Below are 23,824 nucleotides of genomic sequence, written 5' to 3' on the forward strand. Positions count from 1 at the left end.
ACAGTGTTTCTCAAAGAGTGGTCCTCTATACTCTGTGACAGAATCACTTGAGGAGCTTAAGATTCCCAAGCCCTGTCCAGACCTAGGCTGGAGCTTAAGAACCTATATTTGAATATCAGAGCTTTAGGTACACATTTCACAAAGTGTGATGGTTAAAACATTAGGCCTATGAAATGGCTCTCTTCACACGTGGCCAGGCTGTCCTTGGGAAAGGCTGTAGTGGTGAAAGTGTATACAGTCCTTTGTTCTGGTAGTGGGGTTAGAAAACCCTGTTTTCCACAGGAGATTCCAAGGGCTAAGATATCTGCAGGAGAAGAGGTAGAGGGATAGAGGGAAAGGTCAAATCCAGAGTAGGTAGGTAGAACTTGCCAGGCTGTCCTGAAGGCAGATGTCAGTTGGAGTGGGCTCAGATCCAGTAACCTGGGACTCAGAAACTGGGTTCTAGTGGTACAAAGGACTCCGCAGTAACCTGCAGATGTGTAGACAGTTCTTAACACCATTCTCAACATGCCAGTATCCCTGTCCCACCTACTGCACCTCATTAGCCTGTAGTTAATGGAAGTTAGAGATAATTTAGCTAAAAACTATCATCTTAGAACTTTGTTGACAGCAGCTGGGTTCCAATTCAAAACTAATAGAACCCTATGTGCTTGAGTGAGGCCCAGGGTTTCACACCAGCAAAACAAACAAAACAAAAAATCAATGGAGAAGACAGTTGGACAAAACACTTTGGGAACATGAGCAAGTGTGATTGTGAGGAAGGAAAGAAGTAAGCAGGTTGGGAACGGAGGGCCAGGGAATTGTTGTTCTTCATAAACTTGGTCGGATCTGATTTTCTTTTTTAAACCACGCACCTGTATTATATTTATTTCAAAAAAATTTTTAGTGTACTTAAAGAATGGTTTACAGTGCAGGCTAAGGCTGTTGATTGGTCCCAACTACACTAGGAACCAAAAAATAACTATGTGATTAACTCCCTAAAAACTCAGGAGACAGACTGACAGCAGCTAGCAGCTGCTGGTGGTGGTCTCCTGGGCCTCGGCTGCGCTGGCTGGCAGGAGCCCGTAAGCTGCAGACTCCGCGGGGGCGGGACTCGCACTCCCAGCGGGAGACGGTGGCTGCGGAGTGCGCACGCGCAGGGCTACGCCTCTTCCCCTCTTCCCGGAAGTACGAGGTGAGTGGTTTGAATGGGCTACCTGCTGTGTGGCCGGTTCTCCCAGGAGGTAGGCGTGGGGAGACGTGGTTCAGTTCCCACTCTTATGGACAATGGGCCACCACCCTTCTTTTGGGGAGGCCATCGACTGGCCCTCAGGCGATTGTGAACGATCCCCCTGGGGACTGCCTAGAGAAGGCGCTCTTCAGGAGACAGACCCCTCAGCCGTCATAGCTGCAGACCCTGAGTGAGGACTAGCAAGAGGAGACCTGAGCCTCCTGCCAGTACCCAGCGCTGATGGAAAATGCCCTAGGGAATTGGGAGGGCGTGGCGAATTCTCCAGGCAATCAATCAACGGAGGTTCTTGGAAGTTAACTCTGGTTAATGACTTGCTCTGCCCGAAAGGAACTGTCCCGAATGTCCCATGGTTTGTTTGGCTTTCAGGGTTATCAAGAAAAAGCAGATTAGACTTCTAAGTTATTTTATCTAGTATCGTTCTTGAACTTCTTAAGATCGTCCCTCTCACGTGGTGACTCTTGAATACTAGGAGAGGCATATGTAAACTTCTTGAAGAGTTCTTCCTGGGCACTGCAGTATAGCTTGGGTTCATTCAAAACAGCGATCTCTGCCAGGGCATTGACCTTAACTTCAGAAAAAACAAAGTCGAAGAGAATAGGTCAGTGCCTGCATAGTTGGAAAATCTGAAGGAGAATGGTAAAGGGCAGAAAAAGGAGTGCAGAGAATTTGGGAAGTATGGTTATGGAGTGTGTGTGTGTGTGTGTGTGTGTGTGTGTGTGTATGTGTGTTTTGAGGGTTGAACCCAGGGCCTTGCACATGCCAATCACATACCCCACCACTCAACCACATCCCAGCACCAGTATTCATCTTAAATGGATATCTTCAAGGCATATCTGAAATTTGTCTTTAACATTGTGTTTCTTTTCTGAGCGTTTATAAAAATGTCCGTTTGTCTGTGGGAAACATACTAACTGGCATATTCACAAAAAAAGAAGAAATAAATCTAACCTAGCTTTCATTTTATAAATGAGGAAACTGACCCAGAAAGGGAAATGACAAATATTACACTGAATCAGACCTGGGAAATGGAGCCTCATCATACTCCTTGGCCCAATGCCTGTCCTTAAACTAGTAGCTCATGTCTACTGTAACAAACATGATGTGAATATATCATCAGATGATGCATTTACTGAATTATCAGAGGGACATAAGAAAACTAGTTCTTCAGGCTCTATACCGGCTCTTTAGAAAATTAGAGTCATCAGAATTCTCCCTAAATTATACAAACTTCTTTGGCAGATGAAATCTCTGTTGTTGTTTTCTTTAGATGAGTTTAAGCAGGGGCTGGATAATCACTTATTGTGGTTATTCTTAAGGAGATCCAAATCTCTGAAATCCCTTCCATCTATGGATCTGATTCTTTGGTTTCACTGTCTTTCAGCATATGTGTCCAAAAATATAGGGAGGAGGGAAACTAATCACTCTTCAAAATCTGCTGTTAGTCAGGTATAATGCACTTCATTTATGTTAATTCACTTAGTCATTACCATAAGCTTTCTAGGGAGGTTTCTTAGTCTACCTTAAGAGTTCACAAAGGTTAGGTAACATGCTTTGGGCCATGTAGATAATAGGTAAGACAACTAAGACATATTACACCATCTCTTCTCTGGATAGGATGATTGCATGGTTTGTTCCCAGCCCTTCCAGTGGAGATAATTCTTTGCACTGCTTAGTGGGTCCTCAGGGCAAGGACCTTCCATAGTCTTTGTGGCCAGAGTAATAGCTAAAAATGAAGCTGCTCTCCTACTAGGAGAAAGTCGTTTTGGTTGGTACCTCTTTACAAAGGTCCTGGGGTTCTAGAGCTTTGCATACAGGCAGGTTCTCACTAAATGATAAAAGCCAAACTTTACTTCCTAAACTCCCAGGGTGGTTCACTGTGGATGAAGAGACCTGAGACAATCTGGGACCATAATGATAGTAACTGGTTTGTGAAGGTAAAAGACTGGGATGATAGGATATAGGGAGATAAATAGCATCTGGAGCTGAAATAGTTTGTGCTACTCCAAGGCAGCAAGATCATTTAGTGTTCTTGAGAATGGCCACTCCTATGAGAACTCAAGGGATTCTGATACCTCAGAGAGCACGATCCAACCTCCCTTTGAGAAAATGTTTGTGAGTGTGTGTGCACATGCTAAAGGTGAACTTCAGAAATGTCATCCTATCCCTATGCCTTCTGCTTTTCTCAAGCTGATCCCTCCTCCTGCTTGCAGTTATCACTCAATAGTCTTTAAATGAAACACGTTCCCCATGTTCATTCCATACATGACTATACATTTCTGTTTCCTGAAAAGCTGTGGCAATAGAAGTAAAAAGCTCACTGAGTAGCAGAGCCCCTGAGCAAGTCAGTCACCCTTTGGTTATCTTCCATGGCTAGCATCAGCCACAGACTGAAGTACCCACTCCCTAGCCTCCCTGCTCCGTTTCCTTTCCAGTGTTTTCTATCCTCTACAATCTACACTGCACCATCAACTAGATTCCACCTTCCCTGCCCCCAGGCTTCTACCATTTCACTTACTGGCATGTTCCCTTCAACTCCCTTTGCCTTGGGCCTCTATTCACCTCTTCTTCCTCCTTCAAAGTAAAGCTGCATTGGCTAAGACCACAAAACAAAGTTGCCTTTAGCAATCGTTCTTTTATAAGACAACCAGGAACCCAAAGCAGATAAATGGAATAAGTAGCTTGGAGTTTTCTGCTAGTTCAGAGGTCACCCAGGGGATTAGGATCTATGCAGAGACCTGTGGAACCAACCCACTTTCCCAGCACCCACTTCCTCATGCTGCCGGGACTTGCACATGCCCTTAGGAGAAACTGGGCAGCTGCAGCTGAGTCACAGGTCACTGTGAGCCAGCCAGCAGCAGAGCTGTGTTTCTTGGCATTTATCCCAGTCCCCCTCCTGGCAGACTTCTGTGGCTCTGCTGGGATTCTGACTTACCACTATATTCCAGTGTGAGATGCTTTGATTCACTCAGTTAAATTTTATTCAATCTAGTGATTGTTCCGTCCTTAGCCCCATTCCCTTCACCCTTCCCCTCACATGTGATCACACTACTAATCATCTTCAAATGGGGTTACTATGCTTGAATTAACATGTCCCAGCATACCTATTACCCTCTGTATGCTCTCAGTGACCTCCTAAAGCACACAGTGCCCCTCACCTGTAAACCCTGCCTCCGCACACGTGTTGCCAGGCTGGAGGAAGTCCTCTTGCTTAGAGCAACTGGCTTTGCTTGTGCTTGCCATACCACTGATCTCACAGATACTTGGTTGACCAAGCAGTCCTATGGATAACTTTCAGCAGATACTGGAGGGCAGAAGCCAGGGCTTGCAAGACAGGCTCTGCTGAGGTCCAAACACATGAGCTATTTGTTAGGTGAACTCATTCCTGGCATCCAGCAGATACTGAATTTACAGTTGCATTTCATGGGAATAGAGGGAAAGGAAAGACGGGAAAAGAGGGCCCGTTGTCCTTTGGATGAAGGTTTATCTTTACAAAGCAGGAGCCATCTGTGAGCTTCTAATCTTCAGAACAAATGGCATATCCAGGTCTGTCCATAGAACCCACAATCTTAGTTTTATTCTGAGCCAGGTAGACCAGCCACGCTCAGCTCCAGGTTCCTCACTTCCCTGGGCAGCTTCTTCAGTGGCTTAAATTCCTGCTATGGGTGTCACTGTAGGTCGATCTCTGCTCAGTTTTACTAATGAATGCCTCATCCTGGTCTTTGAGCTGATGGACTGGTTTTTAGAAGATACTAATCAGCAGAGGTCAAGTCTAGTGTCGTCAAAGAGCCCCTCGGCACCTGGAATCTGAAGATCTCCATGTTGTCATTGTTCCTTTCAAAGTTGACATCTTCAGGATCCCACTGTAAAGAAAAGACACAAAGATATTTTGGTGGGACAGGTCCTTTCCATCTATTACTATCCCGTACCCTAAAAAACAATTCAATCTTAGTTCTGACACAGGCAAAGACAAGGACAACTGGGCGAGGTCAAGTTAACCAGGCCTCTGTTTCCTGCACCTAAAGAGAGCAAGTACACCTTTAAATCAAGGAATTAATGAACCATTACCCTAAACAGACCAGCTCTATTTCCCTTGCCACCTCCTTTCTACTGTCCCCCATATTCAGCAAATTCCTATCTAGTGAGTCTGAGACACAATCCCTTTATCTTGAAAATGTCTACCTCCATGCCTAATTCATTCTTGGAAAAGACCAATAAAAACCCATTCTTTGGTTTTTTTTGGTGATGCTAAGAATTGAACCTAGAGCCTCCTGTGTACTAGGCAAGCATTCTTCCGGTGACCTATAGCCCCTCTTTTTATTTTATGTATTTTATTTTGAGACAAGGTCTTGCTAAGTTGCCTGGGATGGCCTAGAACTTTTCAGTCCTCCCACCTCAGCCTCCCGAGTAGCTGGGATTGAGGCAAGTGCCACCATACCTGGCCTCAACCCACTCTTGAGAGGAAATACCTCCTCTGGCAGGAAGCCTGCCTTGGCTGTGTTAGCCCAGTGAGCTTGCACCTGCTTCTTCTTTCTTTGTATTACATCTGCTACTCATCCGTACCTGCACATGGATGGCCCCAGTCTTTCTTTGGACATCTGCCTTGTTCTCTTAGGGAGATGATGAACTCCTGAAGAACAGGGCTCTCACTTGGTGTTTCCTCTCAATTTGAGGCCCAGACAATTTGTTAAAAATAAACACTTCAGCCACTGTGCTTGGTCTAAGTGCATATCTGCAATCCCAGCAGCTTGGGAGGCTGAGGCAAGAGGATTATGAGTTCAAAGCCAGCCTCAGCAACTTAGCAAGGCCCTAAGAGACTTAGCAAGACCCTGTCTCAAAAAATAAAAAGGGTTGGGGATGTGGCTCAGTGGTTTAAGTGCCCCCAGGTTCAATCCCTGGCACTGAAAAAATAAACACTTAAAACCCAATTCAGAATCGTGGGCACTGCCAGTGAATATTTCATCATCTGACTCAGTTAAGTATGGGAAAGGGTAAGGGTAAAAAGTTAAAAAAAAAAAAAAGCTGGAACATAGCCTTTATGAAGGTGTTTGCAGATGATAGATTAGAGAGAGAACTTTGCACATGGTCAAGACCCAAGGGATTCTTAGTGCTACCCTTGATGTTCTAGCTCCAGAGGCAAGTGGGGTCTGGGCCAAGTCCTCCTTCTGTCACAAACTTGCTTGCTCTTCTTTGTGTCTCAGTTTCTCTGTACATAAGCTGAGGGTTGGATCAACAATTAGATAATAAGACCTCTTCCATTTCTGAGCCTTTATATCTGATGATTTTGAGCCATGAGGTCACATTTGACAGTACTGGGAAACCCAGAAACAAGCAACAGTGATGGAAAATGTGGCAGACTAGGCTGGATTATGTATTTGGATAGAGGTCATAGACCCCAGATTTATGTCTGACAAAGACACTCTGCCAGATGTTCAAACTTGAGCTGAATCAAACAGTCTAGTTCTTAGAGGTCCCAAATAAGGTCTCCCAGATAACATTCATGTCATGCCAGTTACAAAACACACATTATGTCTCTATTTTGAAAAGAAAAGCTGGTTCAATTAGAAATTCACTGATAATAATTTAACCAACTTCTACTACTTGATGATTTAAAAACCCATCATGTTAAAGAAGACCCCCAGTGACCCTATAGGCCTGGGGATGAGCTGGATTAGTTGCTGCAGTTCTGCCCGCTGTACCAGCCACTCCTGGTGTGAACTCCTTATTTACTTGTGGTTGTAGACTTGGCTGGACACCTTTAAGTAAATTATTCCCTGATGTTATCAAAGATTCCAAGTAACAGAGCTCACTGGCCAGCCTCTGTGACCTACTTGCCCAGTGGCACAAGTATGGGCCCATTCCATTCTCAGAGGATGGAAGTGTGCTCTCTGATGAAGGCTGTTTTTGAGCTGAAGCCTGGATCTTACATCAGAGTTCTCAGAAGGTACTCTGGACCAACTCCACCAGAAGGACCTGGGCTACTGTTCAAAAAGACTGATGCTGAGGATTCACCTCAGCTCCTACCTGCTGTTTGGCATTTTAACAAGTTCCTACGATTTTTCTTAGATGCTCGGATATTTGAGAACTATGGCTCCAACTGCTGAAATGACTTCTTAAAAGTTATTCTTGCTAATCCTGACCAAATCAGCTGCCCGAAAACAGAAACAACCTGCCACTTTGACCAAGTGAACTCTTTGAAATGAACTAGGTATTAGACAACATTTTAAATCCCTTTCCTTTGAGTAATGTGTTGTAAAACTTCATTTATTGACACATCTGTAATCTCAGGGGTTTAGGAGGCTCAAGTAGGAAAATCACAAGTTCAAAGCCAGACTCAGCAACTTGACAAGACCCTCTCTCAAAATAAAAAATAAAATGGGCTGGGAATGTGGCTCAGTGGTTGAATGCCCCTGGGTTCAATCTCTGGTACAAAAAAAAAAAAAAGAAAAAGAAAAAGGAAGGAAGGAAACACAAACAAACAAAAAACCAACTTCATTTTCTCCCGCATGGTATTCGGGATTGAATCCAGGGCCTCATACATGCTAGGCAAATGTTCTACCACTGGGCTATACCCCCAGCCCTATTTATTTATTTTTTATTTTGAGACAGGGTCTTGCTAAATTGCTGAGATTGGACTTGAACTTGTGAGCCTCCTGCTTCAGACTTCCAAGTGACTGGGATTAAAGGTATGTGCCACTGTGCCTAGTTAAAACTTCACTTTAAGTAATAAAAAATATGTGGGAAACCATTCATAAAAATAATTTGAACAAAAGATAATGCATTTATTCTCCTCTCAGAAACCATCCTGGGAGATGACAGGCACAGGTAGTTGTCATAAAACATGTGCTCATCTGCTACTGCAAGGCAAAGATAACATGGTGACAGCAACCAGGTGCCCCAGGTCTCAGAAAGAAAAATGTGTAGAACTGTTTATCATATCAGCTGCTGCAGCCATATCACACCAGCACTACCATTGGTGACCTATGGCGACTCTCGCTTGCTCATAGGCCCTGTTCCAATCCATGGATCTTCACTGGGTTATGCCTGTTTTCTGAGTCCCTAGTGGATAGTATGGGCTTATATGAATTCCCCCAAAGCAAAAGACTCTGAACTAAGAGAGCCTGGCTAGTCCTCAAACTTGTCTCTTGCTTTTTACATCCTTTTTTTTTTTTTTAATGGATTTTGTCATGTGCCATCATCCGAGAGCCTCTAACAAAAACAGAAGCTAAAATCAAGCCATAGAAGTCCCTCCTGGAAGAGAGAGACAGCATGATTGTCCATACCTGCTCCGAGTTTAGGGCCTCCCAATACTTCTGCTGCAGGATAAAAAGAGAGACAGAAAAATGTTGGACTGATTTTGCTATCATCACACAGCACAGCAGAGCAGAGCTCAGTGCCAGCCCATCTGCTCAGGGACCCAGGAGACAGACCCTCAGATGGTTTAGGGGCAAAGGGACAGCCAATTTCAGCAAGCAGAAAAGCAGCAGTTATTAGCAGTGACAGGTTAGTTAAATGATCAAAAGAATAATCACGATTACTAAAAAGGGCTGCAGGCCCTGGGAAAAATGACTGTAGAGATTTTTAAATTAATATTACTATAAATTAGTGTTATTAGGGACAGTAGTAATAATAAGAATAATAATAAAGCTAACCACATGGCTGAGATGATTCAACACAAACCCATAAAACTAAGAAAGAGAGATGCAAATAAAATCCCCACCTTGAAATATGGGGTGTTTGCTACCAGCCAAGATTCAGTTTTAATCAGCATTTACTGCAGGGTTGGTTCTACTCCAAGCCTCAAGTATGTCTGACTCAAGTTCCTGGAGCACGGGGAACCAAGGTCAGCACTCCCTCTTCCAGCGTGCCTGCGCAGCCTGGGAGCCCTGTATTTCTGACACAGAGCTAGGGGCTGCAGACGTGTTAGGCTGATCTGTGAAATATCTATTAACCTTACTAGGTGCCAATATGAACTGTGCACAGGATCTGGGGTCATTGTCACATGAAAACAAAGACTCTGCTGTTCAACTCCTTCAAATTTTCATTTCAAACAGCTTCTTTCAATCACACAGAAAAGTAAAAGAGTAATCTAATGAACACTAATGGATAAATCCATTTTATTTGATCTAGTGCCCAAATCTTTTCATTTTCTAAAGTATTTTAAAGTAAATAATTTCATTTGTAACTACTCTAGAATGTATCTCATAGATGAAGTCTTATTTTTAAAAGTCGTAAGCATAATGCTGTGATTATATCTAGCAAAACCAGTGGCAATTCCTTAGCATTCACTTTTTTAAAAAATTTATTTTTTAGTTGTAGTTGGACACAGTATCTTTATTTTATTTATTACTTTATGTGGTGCTGAGGATCCAACCCAGGGCCTTGCAGGTGCTAGATGAGTGCTCTACCGCTGAACCACAACCCCAGCCCTAGCATTCACCTTTTTTGAGGGGTGGGATGTTGGGGATGAAACCAGGGTCTCATAGATGTTAATAAGCACATGCTGTACCACTGAGCTACACCCTCAGCTAGGATTACTCTTTTGCTGACATCTGCTGCAGGAACATAAACTGAACATAAATGGTGGTTCCACAGCACCATAAAAAAATAGAAATGCAGATGATGTAAAGTAGGGGTTGAAAAGTTCAATAACTTAAAAAGGTCATGGAAATTGAGAAATTATTTTCTGAACTCAGGGGTGCTTTACCACTGAACTACATCTCCAATCATTTTTATTTTTTAATTTTGAGACAGAGTCTTATTACATTAGTGAGGGTCTCACTAAGTTGCTGAGGCTAGCCTCCTCAGCCTTCTGAGTTGTGGAGATCACAGGTGTATGCCACTGCACCTGGTGGCTAATAAGAGAAATTAAATAAAAATACTAGCCTTCACCTTTCTGGGAAAATACAGGTATTCATGCAAAAATGTAAATGGTAATTTATGATTATTATAGTTAGTGTGTATTTGTTTCTTTAAAAAAATTACTAAATACAATATGGTGTCCTGGATTGTAGCCTAGAATAGAAAAAAAGAACATTAGTGGAAAAACTGGTGAAATCCAAATAAAACCTGTGGTTTAGTTAAAAGTAATGTACCAATGCTAATTTCTTAATTTTGATAAATGTAGGAAGGTTATGTAAGATGTGAACATTAGGGAAATTGGGCAAAGGGCATAAAGGAATCTGTACTAATTTTTGAAACTTTTCTGTACACCTAAAATTATTCCAAAATAAAAAGTTTATTTAAAGCCAAACAAATAAGAAAAGCAAACATAAAAGGTTTTGAGTTCCCCAAGTGGATTGAAATAAAACTTTAGAACTGCCTTTAAAAATCTCCATCATGGGGGCTGGGGTTGTAACTCAGTGGTAGAGTACTTGCTTTGTATGTGAGGCACTGGGTTTGATCCTCAGCACCTCATTAAAAAAAGAAACCAAACCAAACAAAATGAAAGTATTGTGTCCATTCACACCTAAAAATAAATAAATAAATAAACCCCCAGCATCGAAATTGGAGAAGAGTGCCCTCTAGTGGAGATAGTAGTCAGGATTTTTTTGTTGTTGTGTTAAACTGTTTCAAATGAATTATGATGATGTCCTAAGGGCCAGTTACCCAAGTCTTTTTAAGTGAGGTCTCTTCATCTCCCCAAATCTGTATAAATAACATTTTATAGTCTTTTACATGCTTGAATAACAAAATGTAAGCCAGGCACAGCGATGTGCTCCTGTAATCCCTGCTACTTGGAAGATTGGGGCAAAAGGATCACAAGTTTGAGGCCAGCCTCAGTAACTCTGCAAGGCCACATCTCAAAATAAAAACTAAAAAGGCTGGGGATGTTATTCAGTGCTTCAGTGCTCCCCCCACCACATCTCAAGTTCACTCCTAGAACAACAACAACAACAAAAAAAGCAAAAATGTGTTTATCATAGATAAATTTTCAAAAAACACAAGTCCCATAATTCTATCCTTAAAACAGCACTTCTATGAACTGTTACTAAACAGACCTCTGAAACATATATAATAATATATATTTCTAATGAAACATAATTAAATTATTCAAATAGTTTTTCTCCTGCTATATATAACAAGCATTTCCACATATATTCTCTCTCTCTCTCTCTCTCTCTCTCTCTCTCTCTCTCTCTCTCTCTCTCTCCTCCCCCCCCCCCTCTCTCTCTCTCTCTCTCTCTCTTCTTTTTTCCTGAGCTGGGTCCTTGCTGTGTTGCCCAGGCTGGCCTCCAGCTTCTGGGCTTTAAGTTGTCTTCCTGCCTCCAGAGTAGCTGGGACTGCTCCAGCTGGCTCCACATATTCTTAACTTGTGTCCAGGACCATCATCTCTGTGAGCCACAGCATGTGGCATTTCAATTCACTTCATTCTTTTTGTGTGTGTTCTGGGGATTGAACCCAGGGGAACTTAACCATGGAGCCACATCCCCAGCTAAGTTTTTAAAATATTTTATTTAAAAACGGGGTCTTTCTTTTTTTTTTTTTTCCAAAGAGACAGTGAGAGAGAGAGGGGGACAGAGAGAGAGAATTTTAACGTTTATTTATTTTTTCTTATTCTAGGTGGACACAACATCTTTGTTGGTATGTGGTGCTGCTGAGGATTGAACCTGGGCCGCACGCATGCTAGGCGAGCGCGCTACCGCTTGAGCCACATCCCCAGCCCCAAAACGGGGTCTTTCTAAGTTGCTTAGGGCCTTGCTAAGTTGCTGAGGCTGGCTTTGAAGTTGTGATCGTCCTGCCTTAGACTCCTGAGCCACTAGGATTCCAGCCGTGGGCCAGCACCCAGGGCAATTCACTTCATCTCTTCAAGCGCACTTTCTCATGCTTGTGGGAGCAGCACCCTGCAGCTCTAGTCTATACAGCATGTGGCAACATTTCTTTCATTCCTGAGGAATCGGAGGTGTGGCTGAGTCACTGAGGAAATAAGAGTCACTGTCTTAAATTCAAGCTGGTGGATCCTCAGAGACCATCTGTCCAGCTCCTTCCTCCTGCATCTGGGGAGAAGTGACCTTCCCTAAGGCTGGGAGGGGAGATGGTGCTAGACTTGGCAGAGGTCATAATGTTTTCATGGCTAACTACACACCAGCTTCAGCTCTCCCAGATTCCATTAAACAAACTGCCTTTTGACCAAGTCCTTTTAAAACATTACAGAAAAAAAAATCTCATCTTTCTATTTTTATTATTTATTTATTTATATTGGAGGGTGGGATGGAGGTTGAACTCAGGGCCATGACCAACTGGGTGAGTTCTGCCACTGAACTACACGCTAGCCCTACTTTTTTTTTTTTTTTTAATATTTATTTATTTATTTTAGTTCTCGGTGGACACAACATCTTTGTTTGTATGTGGTGCTGAGGATTGAACCCGGGCCGCATGCATGCCAGGCGAGCACGCTACTGCTTAAGCCACATCCCCAGCCCCCCTACTTTTAAAGTATATGTAAATATACAGCGCTGGGGCAGGGGCTCAGTGGTAGAGCACTTGTCTCACATGTGTGAAGCACTGGGTTCGAAGCTCAGCAATGTATATAAATAAACGAATAAGACAAAGGTCTATCAATCACTAAAAGAAATTAAATATATATATACAACCCAAATTATTAAATATATACAAATTATACAATATACATAAACACAAATTATTAAATATATAAAACCCAATTATAAATATTGTCTAATTAGCCAACACCATGGATGTATTCTGCATCACCCAGGGCTTTACCCCTCCTCCTCCCTACCTGCTCTGTTTCTTGCTCGCTCTTCCTTCTTGGAATGTTATAGAGGGAAAGAACTGGGATGTAAGAAGGAAAATGTTCCAGAGGCCCTGAAGTGCTCTGTGCAAGGGCAAAACATGACCCCATGGCTGGTTGGTTTGACCATGCAAATCCCTCTCCATTCAGGTCTGCACAGGTCTTTCCTGAGCAGGATCAGTGACAGTGAAGTTCTGATCCCTGTGGACAGATCTCCTTTATTGAGAGGACACAGCGTCCTTAGAAATACCCCAGGGTTGGAAGGAAAGGCCTACCAGGGCAGTGGAATTGGAAATACTCTAGAGACCACAGAGGCAGGGAGGGTTCTGAGTGGAGCTAGGCAGACTCAGCAACCAGGTTAGCAAGGACACTGGAAGAGTATGCTTTTGAGTTGCCCATTTATTTTCCTGAGACAAGCCTGTCCAAGAACTGACCCACATCATCACCCTCTGCCTGCCTCTTCCAACATACACCTTCCACTTAGGGTTCTGTTGCAAGGTGGGCCCTTAAAATGGCCCAGTCCAAAGCTGGAGTTTCACAATGGCCCCTGGGTGGACAGCGCTCAGTTGCATTTCAAAGCTCCTTCACTTCTGACTTTGGCCAAGCCTCCTTTACCCTCTGGGGCTCATCATCTCCACTCCAGACCAGGTTGAGAAAAGTGAATGGGTGGTGTCCAGTTCTGCAGCCATACAGGCCAGAGCCAGTATCTGAGCTCAGGCCCTCCGCTTTCTGCATTTTCCACGGCAACAAGTGTGGTGCCTTGGTAATCTTGCAAAGAGCTGGCAGCACTCCCATTGGACCCTTCCAGTCCCTCTCTGTCATATGGGAGCCAGGTCTCATGATGCCCATTTACAGAGGGAGAAACTACAACCTGAGAAGTCCTGTGCAGGCCTAAGCCCCAAACAAGCCCCTGCATGCACCCCACTCCTGTACAGCCCAGGTTCCCCTTGGGGCCAGTGAAGTCTTCTACTCACCCCAAGGGGAACAGGCTGCCCACACATTTCAGGATGGACTATGTTGTGCTGGTTCTGATGGCAGGTGCCTTCACCTCCCCAGGGAGGAAAAAGACCTGTGGAGGGCAGAAGCTACATCTTGAACTTGATTCCTGACCTTTGCTGCCTCTTGGCATGTTCTAACTTCCTTCTTCATGCTTACATAAATTTTCTTCCAAAATTGGCAACCTGCCCCGGTACTGGGGATTGAACCACTGAGCTACACCCCCAGTTCTACCACTGAGCTACACCCCCATTTCTACCACTGAGCTACACCCCCAGTTCTTTTTGTTTTTTATTTTGAGACAGAGTCTCGCTAAGTTGCTGAAGCTGGCCTTGAACTTGGGATCTTCCCGTCAGCCTCCTGAATCAGATCACCTGTGTGCCGCCACGCTCGGCTTAAACTTAGCACTTTCATAGTCATTTCTCTGTCTTTTTCTCCTAAAAGAATGATTTGGCTTTAAGAATGGCACATGTCCAAGGGAATCTGTCCTGGTCAGCTGGTTCTGAATGTGGTTTGGAGACAGAATAAGCAGTCTTGGTTACCAAGAGCCTGAGGCACAGAATTAGTGAGGACACTTGACCCTCTTCCGACACAGCAGTCTGGCGTTCAGCCCTGTTCTCACGCCACACACACACAATGCTGCATGCATTACATGTGCACCCTTGTGCGCGCGCGTGTGCGCACGCGCACACACACACACACACACACACACACACACACACACAGACGTCTGCAGAAGCTCCTGTCTTGGACATCTCTGCTGTGCACACTTTGTGCCAGTGACAGAAACAGCTCTTTACAGAATTCCTACACAGCTTACAGCAGGCCTGTGCCATTGCTGGGAACCCAGAAGGAACAGATTAACTCACTGCCATAAACACTCTTTGGTCACAAGGCCGGACTCTGTGTGTTCTAGAATCCCACAGTCTAAAAGACAGAAGAAAAGAATAAGAAGCCGTCGAAAGCCACACCACAGGAGCAGCAGTGCTGGGTCCTCTGCAGTTTCCCAAGTCTCTACACTCACACACTCACCCCGCTTTAGGTCAGCACAGGGGGACACAACACACACATCTTTAGCAGTTCCGGTGCTGGGGAAGGTCAGCCCTGTACTCAGATGGCTTCCTGGAAAGTGACAGGCTACTCCTGTAAGCCTTGCTACTATTTTCTTTGACCTCCCACTTGTGGACTCGGACTCCATGACTCAGTGACCCTTTCTTTTTTTGGCGGGGGGTACCAGGGATTGAACTGAGGGGTACTCACCCATTGAGCCACATCTCCAGCCCTATTTGGTATTTTGTTTAGAGACAGGTTTTCACTGAGTTACTCAGTGCCTTGCTTTTATTTGAGGCTGGCTTTGAACTCCCGACCACTGGGGTTACAATGACCCTTTGTCAGCAGCTGTTCAGTGCACCCTTTGGACGGCTATGCCAGGACCGAGGCTGCCCTGGTGCTGGACAGTGGGTAATGGCTGAGTGAGTGGATCTACGGTCTGCGGAGGGTGCACCTCCTGGGGAAGGTATCTGGAAACTACAGGGCCCAAGCAAATGGCCTCTCTACGTGGCTGTTGGTCTCACTGGGGCTCTTAAATCATTCATCTGGTACCCTGGCCGATCCAGCCCGTGGGATCTTTGAAGAAAGACAAAAACAATTCAAGCTGTCCCTCCATGGTCCTGTCTCATTCCTCCCTGGATTTATTTAAATCCCAATGTTTTACCCTCTGTTACTTAGGACATTCAATGGGAATAATGGATAACAGACATGGCCTGAAAAGCCCCCCGGGTACTAGTCCCTTCAAGGCACTGGAGTGCAGTGGGCAACGTGGGAAGTTTCAGAGTGGATGACACTGGGTTCAAACCCCAGATCTGCCTTCTCTTCTCCTTTCTTTCCTTATTCTCTTCATTTTCGTGTGGCTAATTAAACTCCTCTACTCCTAGTCTCCTGCTTCAGGGCTGCTTAAACAAAGTCCTGGTGAGTCTTCACTATACCACCCCATGCCCAGCACTTTGGCAAGCACCTTACTTCCTTATGAATGGATTTGGAGACGCTTTGTGAACTGTGTGGAGACACTATGCTGCTCAGACCCGCCTGTCCCCCATTCTCCCTGCGCACCGCAGGATGTGGTGCTCAGGACAGTGGGCACATGGCCAAGAACACAACATCAAAACCTGGCCTCAGAGGTCAGTTATGAGATGATCAAGGACCTTAGGAGATGGACACATCACCTCTGAGTCCAGAATAGCTCCCAGGCCCCTGGGCCTGGACAGTGGGAGTCGGGAAGCATTCACTTGTCAACCCAAAGGGTCAGGGAGTAACCCAGGAGGTCAGTAAGAGGCAGACCACGGGAGCCAACCTCAGTGGAGTCCAGAGCAGAGGGCAGGGGCATGGGCAGGCAAGAGTGGGGAGAGATGCCCTAGGCTACCTGAGTCCAGTGCCATGAAATACGTAAATTCTGCAAGAGAAGTCACAAACCACAGGAAGTAATACCTAAGCCCTGACACTGGCAGAGGATCAGACTGTGGATTGTGGCCAGTTTACCAAGTACTAGACCCACCAGGCTGGGCAGGCTGGGGCCTATGTGTCCTCAGGTATTCTCCCTTTCAATTTGGGTCTTCAGAACACATCTGCTGAATGAGCCACCAGATGGCCAGCTGAGAGGGACTTGTTAACCATCTGCGGAGCCCTGCCTCCCCACAAGCCAACCAGGATCTCCAAAAATACTACTTCCAAAACCCAGGTGGCATATCAAGCATGCCCAATCCCACATTGGTTGAGTGGGCTTAATTTTCTTCTTTACTTTTTTTTTTTGTTTTCCAAATTTTATACCAAAAACATGTACTACGGTTATTTCTTTATTTAGAGACCAGGTCTCACTCCATTGCTCAGGCTCAAACTGAAGAGCTCAGGCGACCCTCTTGACTCAGCCTCCTGAACAGGTGGGCGGTGTTACTTTAAAAACAGAAGCCCTGATGGATCACACACCTGAAGAAGGCTCCACAGCCTCCTGCTCTCACACTAAACAATCAATACTGGGAGCGACACAATTCCATTTGATCCGCTAGTATGTGTGGTTAAGGGGAGGTTATCTCTTTATAGGACCCTGGTGGCCTTATCTACTGTGTATTTATGTTTTAGGGCGTGAAGCAGAAAGACTGCAGGGGAGAGGCTGGGGGGACTGGGCTTCTGATTGTTCCTTTTACCATGGACAAAAGCATCATTTCCACTTGCTTAATTTAAGAGTGTGACCCTGTATCCTTGGAACTGACATGTTTTAAACAACAGACTTATAAAAATGGAGAGAAAATAGAATAGAACAACAAGGATTGCAAAACAGAGAAATGGCCCAAACCAGCCACAAGGACAGATGTCTGAATTTTCAGTTTCCCTATTCAGTTCTCGCCTCAGCCGAGGGTGGGCAGCAAGACACGCTTGTTTCCACAGAGCGAATGCTGCCCACCTCTCCCCCGAGCCTGCCCTCACCAGCCTTCCTGTCCCTTCTCCTCACTGAATTCAGTGTCCAGTTTATTCCTTCTCCCTTAGCCTTAGGCCTTGGCAGACACCCCTGTGGACCCTGGGTATTCCACATGTTCTGAGACTGGATCCAAGAAATACATGACATGGACTCAAAGTGGATCAAGGACCTAGGAATTAAACCAGAGACCCTGCACCTAATAGAAGAAAAAGTAGGCCCAAATCCTCATCATGTCAGATTAGGCCCTGACTTCCTTTAATAAGGCTCCTCTAGCACAAGAAATCAAGAATCAATAAATGGGATGGATTCGAACTAAAAAGCTTCTTAGCAAAAGAAACAATCTGTGAGGTGAATAGAGAACCTACAATTTGGGAACAAATTTTTACTACATGCACATCAGATAGAGCACTACTCTCTAGGATATATAATGAACTCAAAAATCTTAACACCAAAAAAACAACAACAACAACACATAATCCAGTCAATAAATGGGCCAAGGACCTGAACAGACACTGCTCAGAGATGATATACAATCAATCAAAAAATATATGAAAAAATGTTCAACATCTCTAGCAATTAGAGAAATGAAAATCAAAACTACTCTAAGATTTCATCTCACTCCAGTCAGAATGACAGTTATTATGAAGACAAACAACAATACGTTGTTAGAGAGAATGAGGAGGAAAAGGACTGCAAAAGGGTGCAACCAATAGGGAGAGCAGTATGGAGATTCCTTGGTAAACTTCAAATAGAACCACCACTGGACCCAGCTATCCCACTCCTTGGTTTATTTATACCCAAAGGACTTAAAAACAGCATACTACAGTGATATAGCCACATCATTGTTTATAGCAGCACATTTCACAATAGCTAAACTGTGGAACCAACCTAGATGCCTTCAGTAGATGAATGTATAAAGAAACTGTGGCATATATACACAATGGAACATTACTCAATATTAAAAGAGAATAAAATCATGGCATTTGCAAGTAAATGGATGGAGTTGGAGAATATTATGCTAGGTGAAGTAAGCCAATCCCCCCAAACCAAATGCTGAATGTTTTCTCTGATATGAGGATGCTGATCCATATGGGGATGGGGTGGGGGGTGGAACCTGGAAGGAAAACTTTAGATAGGGCAAAGGGGAGGGAGGGGGGAAGGCAGGGGGAGGGGGGTAGGAAAGATGGTGGAATGAGAAGGACATCGTTACCCTAAGTACATGTATGAAGACATGAATGCTGTGACTCTACTTTGTGTACGACCAGAGACATGAAAAATTGTGCTCTATATGTGTAATATGAATTGTAATGCATCCTACTGTCATATATAACAAATTAAAATAAATAAACAAAGAAATATATGACATGAAATGACCCAAAGGGTGTAGAAGTCCTAACTCCAACCCAGCTCTTCATGCCCACTATATTCCAGAATTGAGGGATAGAGAAAGATGACAGTCACTCCACAGTTCACCAGACCATGCACACTGCCAAAGTGCAGGTGTGTAAGGGACTGTGTGTTCTGGGCACTCAGGGGAAGAGGACACAGTTGGGGTGGTTTCTCCCAGCAGGTGGCATCTGGATAGGATTATGAACTGAGGAAATGGGGCTAGAAAGATGAGGCCCAAAGGTCTGGGGACAAAGAAAGAGACGTCCATGGTCAGGTCAGAGAGCTGGGTGAGGGCAGGGAAGAACAGGAGTCTGGGCAAACAGAGAAGGGCTAGAACATCACACTAAGGAACCTGAACTTCATCCCAAGTCAGTGGCTCTGAGTTTTGGATTTCAGGGTCCAGTATAAGTTTGATACATCTGGGAACTCAGGACAGATAATGATTGTTTTGCCAAATGAGGCCATTAAAAACCAAACCAAGCAGGTGTAGCACCACTCATCTGTAATCTCCAGAACTCTGGAGGCAGGAGGAAAGCAAGTTCAATGCCACTCTCAGCAATTTAGGAAGACCCTGTCCCAAAATAGAAAGGGCTGGGGATGCAACTCAGTGGCAGAGCACCCCTGGATTTGGTCCCCAGTATTGGGGGTGGGTGAGGTAGGGTAGGAACCAAACCTGAACCAAAAACTCAACCCTAACTACCACCTATTATAACCATCATTTCAAAAAGGGCACTTAACACCACAAAATATGGAAGAACACAAAATCAGAAAGAAAGACGGTCCTTCCCTCACCAAAAAGAGACAGCTGGCCCCCTTCTGCCAACATGCCCATGGCCACCACATCGTCCTCATTCTCTTTTTTTCCTCAGACAAATGGAAACTTCCTCGTTGAATGGGACAGAAACCACAGCTATGGGACAACTCCGGCATGAGACTTGTGCATCCAAGATGGGATATGAGTTTTGCTCACAGATACAAAATAAAGCAAAGGTAATAAATAAAGTGTGTAGCCTGTGTGCTGGCACGGCAGGAGGAGATGACATTCCCTGGGACAAAGAAAAGCTTCCATGGTCAAATGGGCTGGGGAAGCACAAAGGCTTTCTTCTTTTCTTTCTTTTTTTTTTTTTTTTTTTGCAATGGATGGAACAGGGCCTGGTGCATCTGGTGTACGCTAGGCAAGTGCGCTACCACCAAGCCACGCCCCTAGCTTTTAAGACTTTTTGAGACTTTAAAAACTAGTTTATTATTTGTGCATTTTCTTCTGTAGGACTCAAATGTGCAAGCGATCCCTGATGACTGGACTCCAAAACCCAGTGTTCCCCCAACCAGATTGACCATGGGGCCTTCTTCTCAGTCCCGAGCTGGTTTGGGAAGCTCCTCAGGCAGACTGGCAGCAGGCAGACTGGCAGCTGTGCAGAGGCGCATTCCTTAACAGCAGGGTGAGGTTCACTGGCAAGATCAGAGAAGAGCACAGCAAGCCCGAGGAGGCAGGGTGAGTGTGGGTGAGCGACACATCCCTGCACCTGCCCGCAGGCAGACCCTGTACCTCCAGGTCTGAGTTGATGGAGGACACCTCAGAGGAGCTGCTGGAAGACACTCGGGCCCGGATGACCTGAACAGGAGGGTACGAGGGGGGCTCTTGCAGTGACGCGTCTCCTGTGCTGGTCTGTCCATCACCAGGTAGTCTCATGGCACCACAGCTTGCCTGCAAGGTGAGTGGGAAAAGGCAAGTGGGGACACTTATTTTAGTTCATTTTTGAATTGTTCAAGCATCTGCACACTTCAGTTTTAAAAGGTCCAAAGGGTGTGCAGTGGTCACCTGGCACCATCATCCCTTGACCACCCCGAGGCAGCCAGTGCCCAAGCTCCTGCGTCCTTCCAGATCTTACACACTCTCACACACACAAACACACACATTTCCCATCTGCACAAATTCTAGCACAATTCATATTCTCTTACACACTTAATTTTTTTTTTTTACTTAACAATATGCCTTGAGATAGTTCTATCTTAGAAGCCTTGGAGCGTGGGGGTACCATTGTGGGTGTTCATATCTGTTCATCAGTCCCCTAGTGGTGAAGGTTTAGGGTACCACTTATCCCTTGCATTTACAATCAGTGCTGACTGCAGCAAATTCCACCAGACATCCAAGATTTCAGAGTATTCAGAAGATAAATTCCTAGAGGGAAAACTAGTGGATTGAAGGGTGTGCATGTGTGACTTAGTCAGCTCTTGCCAAAAATGCTCTCCATCTGGGCTTTACCTTACCTACTCATGCTGTGGCAGCATACGAGAGAGCATTTGGGAGAGTTGGGAGGTAAGGGAAGAGGTAACCTGAAAGATATCTATTTATTCTCTGGCAGGGCTCACAGGGGGCTTCCTCAGAGTTCAGAGTCACATGGGAGTCCAGACATTCCAGGCCATGACACAGAAGCAGCTCACCTGCTTTCTGGGCCTCAGAAGGAAATCAGCCCTGAGTCTTGGGTTCCTGATCTCTCAAAGCGGGAGGTAATTCCTGCCTGGCCTCTGTTGAAGGAGTGTCACGGGGCCCTGTGTAAATGCTCTGGACATAGGAAAAGAATGCCTGGGAGTGTTTGTCCCCAAATCAAGCAGGGCTTGGCCCTATCAATGGGCTAAATGCACAGTGTCATGTGAGTCATTGGAACAGGCAGAGAAAATAAACAAAGAAATACACTCAGTGTTCAGCCCAAGAACCTGGGTGAGGTGCCAGCCCTGCGGCTCTCCTCTCCCGCAAAGGTGCTGAAACAGGAACCTGTGGGCGGAGGTGGGGAAGCAGGTGGCTCCCTGGCAACACGGATAAATCTTATAATCTGCTAGGGCGTGCCACATCCGAGTCAACAAAGAGGCGGGGTTTTCAAATGCTCCAAGCAAGAATGAGGCAGTTGATCTATGAAGCTCTATGCCCCTCTCTAAGCCTGGCCTGAAGGATGAGTGGCACCCCTGGCACCTCCTCAAAGTCTCCCCTTAGGATTGGCTCTTTGTTAGCAAGGGATGCTGGGAAAGCGAGGAGCATCCCTGTGGCCCTTATTACCCATTTCTAGATGACTGTCCAAACAGGATCCGTGTCAGTGCATATGACCAACTGTCTCACCACACCCTAGCCCACTGGGGTCATTTCATTGAAAAAAGGTAAAACCAAAAAATCACTGAGCAGGTACAATATGGCAGCAGAGGAAGTGTGTTCTCTTTATAAAAGCTCAGGCCCCCAACTCAGATAGGCTTAGTCTGAAACCTGTTTCTGTGATTTCCTAACTGTGGAATCTTAGGTAAGTTACTTAAGTTCTTTGTGCCTCAAGTTTTTTGTTATTATTGTTGTTTTGGTTTTGTGTTGGGATAGAACCCAGGGGTGCTTTCTCTCTGAGCTATATCCCCAGCCCTTTAGATGCTTTATTTTGAGACAGGATCCTAATAAGTTGCTGAGGCTGGCCTTGAACTTGCCATGATTGTCTTGCCTCAGTCTCCTGAGTTGCTGGGATTATAGACTTTCGCCACTGCACCTGAATTTGTTTTTTGGAGACCCGGTCTAGCTATGTTACCCAGGTTGGCATTGAACTCCCAGCTCAAATGATCCTTCTGCCTCAGCCTCTGTATAGATGGGAGTACAGGTGTGCACCACCATGCTTGGCTCTGTGACTCAACATAATTATTATTATTTAAGATTAAAAAAATAGATTAATAATAGTATCTACTTCAGGGGCTGTTGTGATAATTTGTATTAATATTAACAACTGTTTATAACGCACTTACTTGGAGTCAGCCATGGTGCTCACTTAGAGGATGGGCAGCATAGTGGAGCAGGGCACAAGCTCAGGTAGAAGCAGGTCTCAATACTGGATCTACTACCATTAAGCTGTGTGACCTAAGCAAATTGTATACTCTTTCTGTACCCCAGTTTCCTTGTGTGTAAAATGAGAATAATATCTCAAGGGTTGACAATGAGGGTAAAAATGTCAATCTTTGTAAAGGACTTAGATCAGCACTCTATCCCATAAGCACACCAGGTAGTGTTCATGGTTACTGTTTGCTCAGAGCCTGGCAAGTAGCCCTCACTCAGTAAGCAGCTGCCGTGCCTGCCCAGGAGCCTTAGGAAGGGCTTTCTGCCGAGGCTGGATGGACTGTGGGGCTCTGGGCTCCCCTCCTGGTCTCGCCCTCTGGTGGACACAGACGGAAGAGCCGGCAGAAGCTCAAACCAGCTGGAGGCTTCAGTTGCTCCCCATGAAAGAGAAACGTGCGTCCCCAGCAGGGACCCAGGCAACCCTGACTTACAGAATCAGTTACAGTGAACATACCTTTTGCCCCTTCTTTCCTGCAGTGCTGGGGATGGAACCCAGGGCCTTGTATGTGCCAGGCATGTTCTCTACCACACGGTACGTGCCAGCCTCGCACACGGCTTCTTTTTCAGAAGTTAGTTCCATAATTTAAAATCGTCTAGTGCAAAGCTTTGGCCAAATGCCACCAGAGTTCCCTGTGTCCTCCTGAGGACTTCCCACAACCCACCCATCCTCCTCCTTATGGTCAGAAGGATGGTTTTGTGGCTGAAGTGGATTCTTTAATTGTGATAGCATGCTCTAACTCTGACCTTCGCTTATCACACAGGGGTGGCTGCATCCAACATCCGAGGAACAACAATAGCCAGGAGTAAAGCTTTTCGGTCAGGCCAAACTCACTCTCAGCACCAGTGTCCTCTGGGCAGCTGGGCAGGGACCACATTGCTGAGCATGCGCTCAAAACATCCCTTTACCCAGGGGCCATGACTCCCAGGTTACAGGCACTGGGAGCCATCAAGACAGGAGACAAAGTTCGCATCCCAGCAGGAGATGGCCAGCTCACAAAGGTAAGAGGCAGGGGGAAGAGCATTGCAGAGAACTTCCAGAGACAGCAAAGTGACAGGACAGAGCAGTGGAGGCTACTTCTGTCTGGGGGTTGGGGAAGGCCTGTGGGGAAGGTGACAAAGATCAGCAAGCAGCAG

At 45.3% G+C, this 23,824-nt stretch overlaps 1 protein-coding gene and 1 long non-coding RNA gene across 7 annotated transcripts in view; one reads left to right on the forward strand and one right to left on the reverse strand.

Moving 5' to 3' along the window:
- The first annotated feature begins 1,022 nt into the window (after positions 1–1,022).
- LOC144376366 (uncharacterized) lies at positions 1,023–12,404 on the forward strand. Its single transcript, XR_013436796.1, has 3 exons — positions 1,023–1,174; positions 7,838–7,914; positions 11,792–12,404. It is a non-coding gene; the product is annotated as an uncharacterized LOC144376366 (long non-coding RNA).
- Tmem44 (transmembrane protein 44) overlaps positions 3,844–23,824 on the reverse strand; it is a 44,238-nt gene continuing 24,257 nt past the window's right edge. For 2 of the 6 annotated variants that reach the window (XM_078043899.1, XM_078043894.1), the window contains exons 9-11: positions 20,381–20,539; positions 8,512–8,544; positions 3,844–5,091 (exon numbers count right to left, since the gene is read on the reverse strand). In XM_078043899.1, the coding sequence (XP_077900025.1) occupies positions 4,981–5,091; positions 8,512–8,544; positions 20,381–20,539 (303 nt within the window). In that variant the 3' untranslated portion in view covers positions 3,844–4,980. Of the gene's footprint in view, positions 5,092–8,511; positions 8,545–12,507; positions 14,050–20,180; positions 20,284–20,380; positions 20,540–23,824 lie in introns of those variants that run through there. The other 4 variants (XM_078043895.1, XM_078043896.1, XM_078043897.1 and 1 more) reach the window with 4 other exon arrangements.

Source organism: Ictidomys tridecemlineatus, chromosome 3 (genome assembly GCF_052094955.1).
Source record: "Ictidomys tridecemlineatus isolate mIctTri1 chromosome 3, mIctTri1.hap1, whole genome shotgun sequence".
NCBI lineage: Eukaryota > Metazoa > Chordata > Mammalia > Rodentia > Sciuridae > Ictidomys > Ictidomys tridecemlineatus.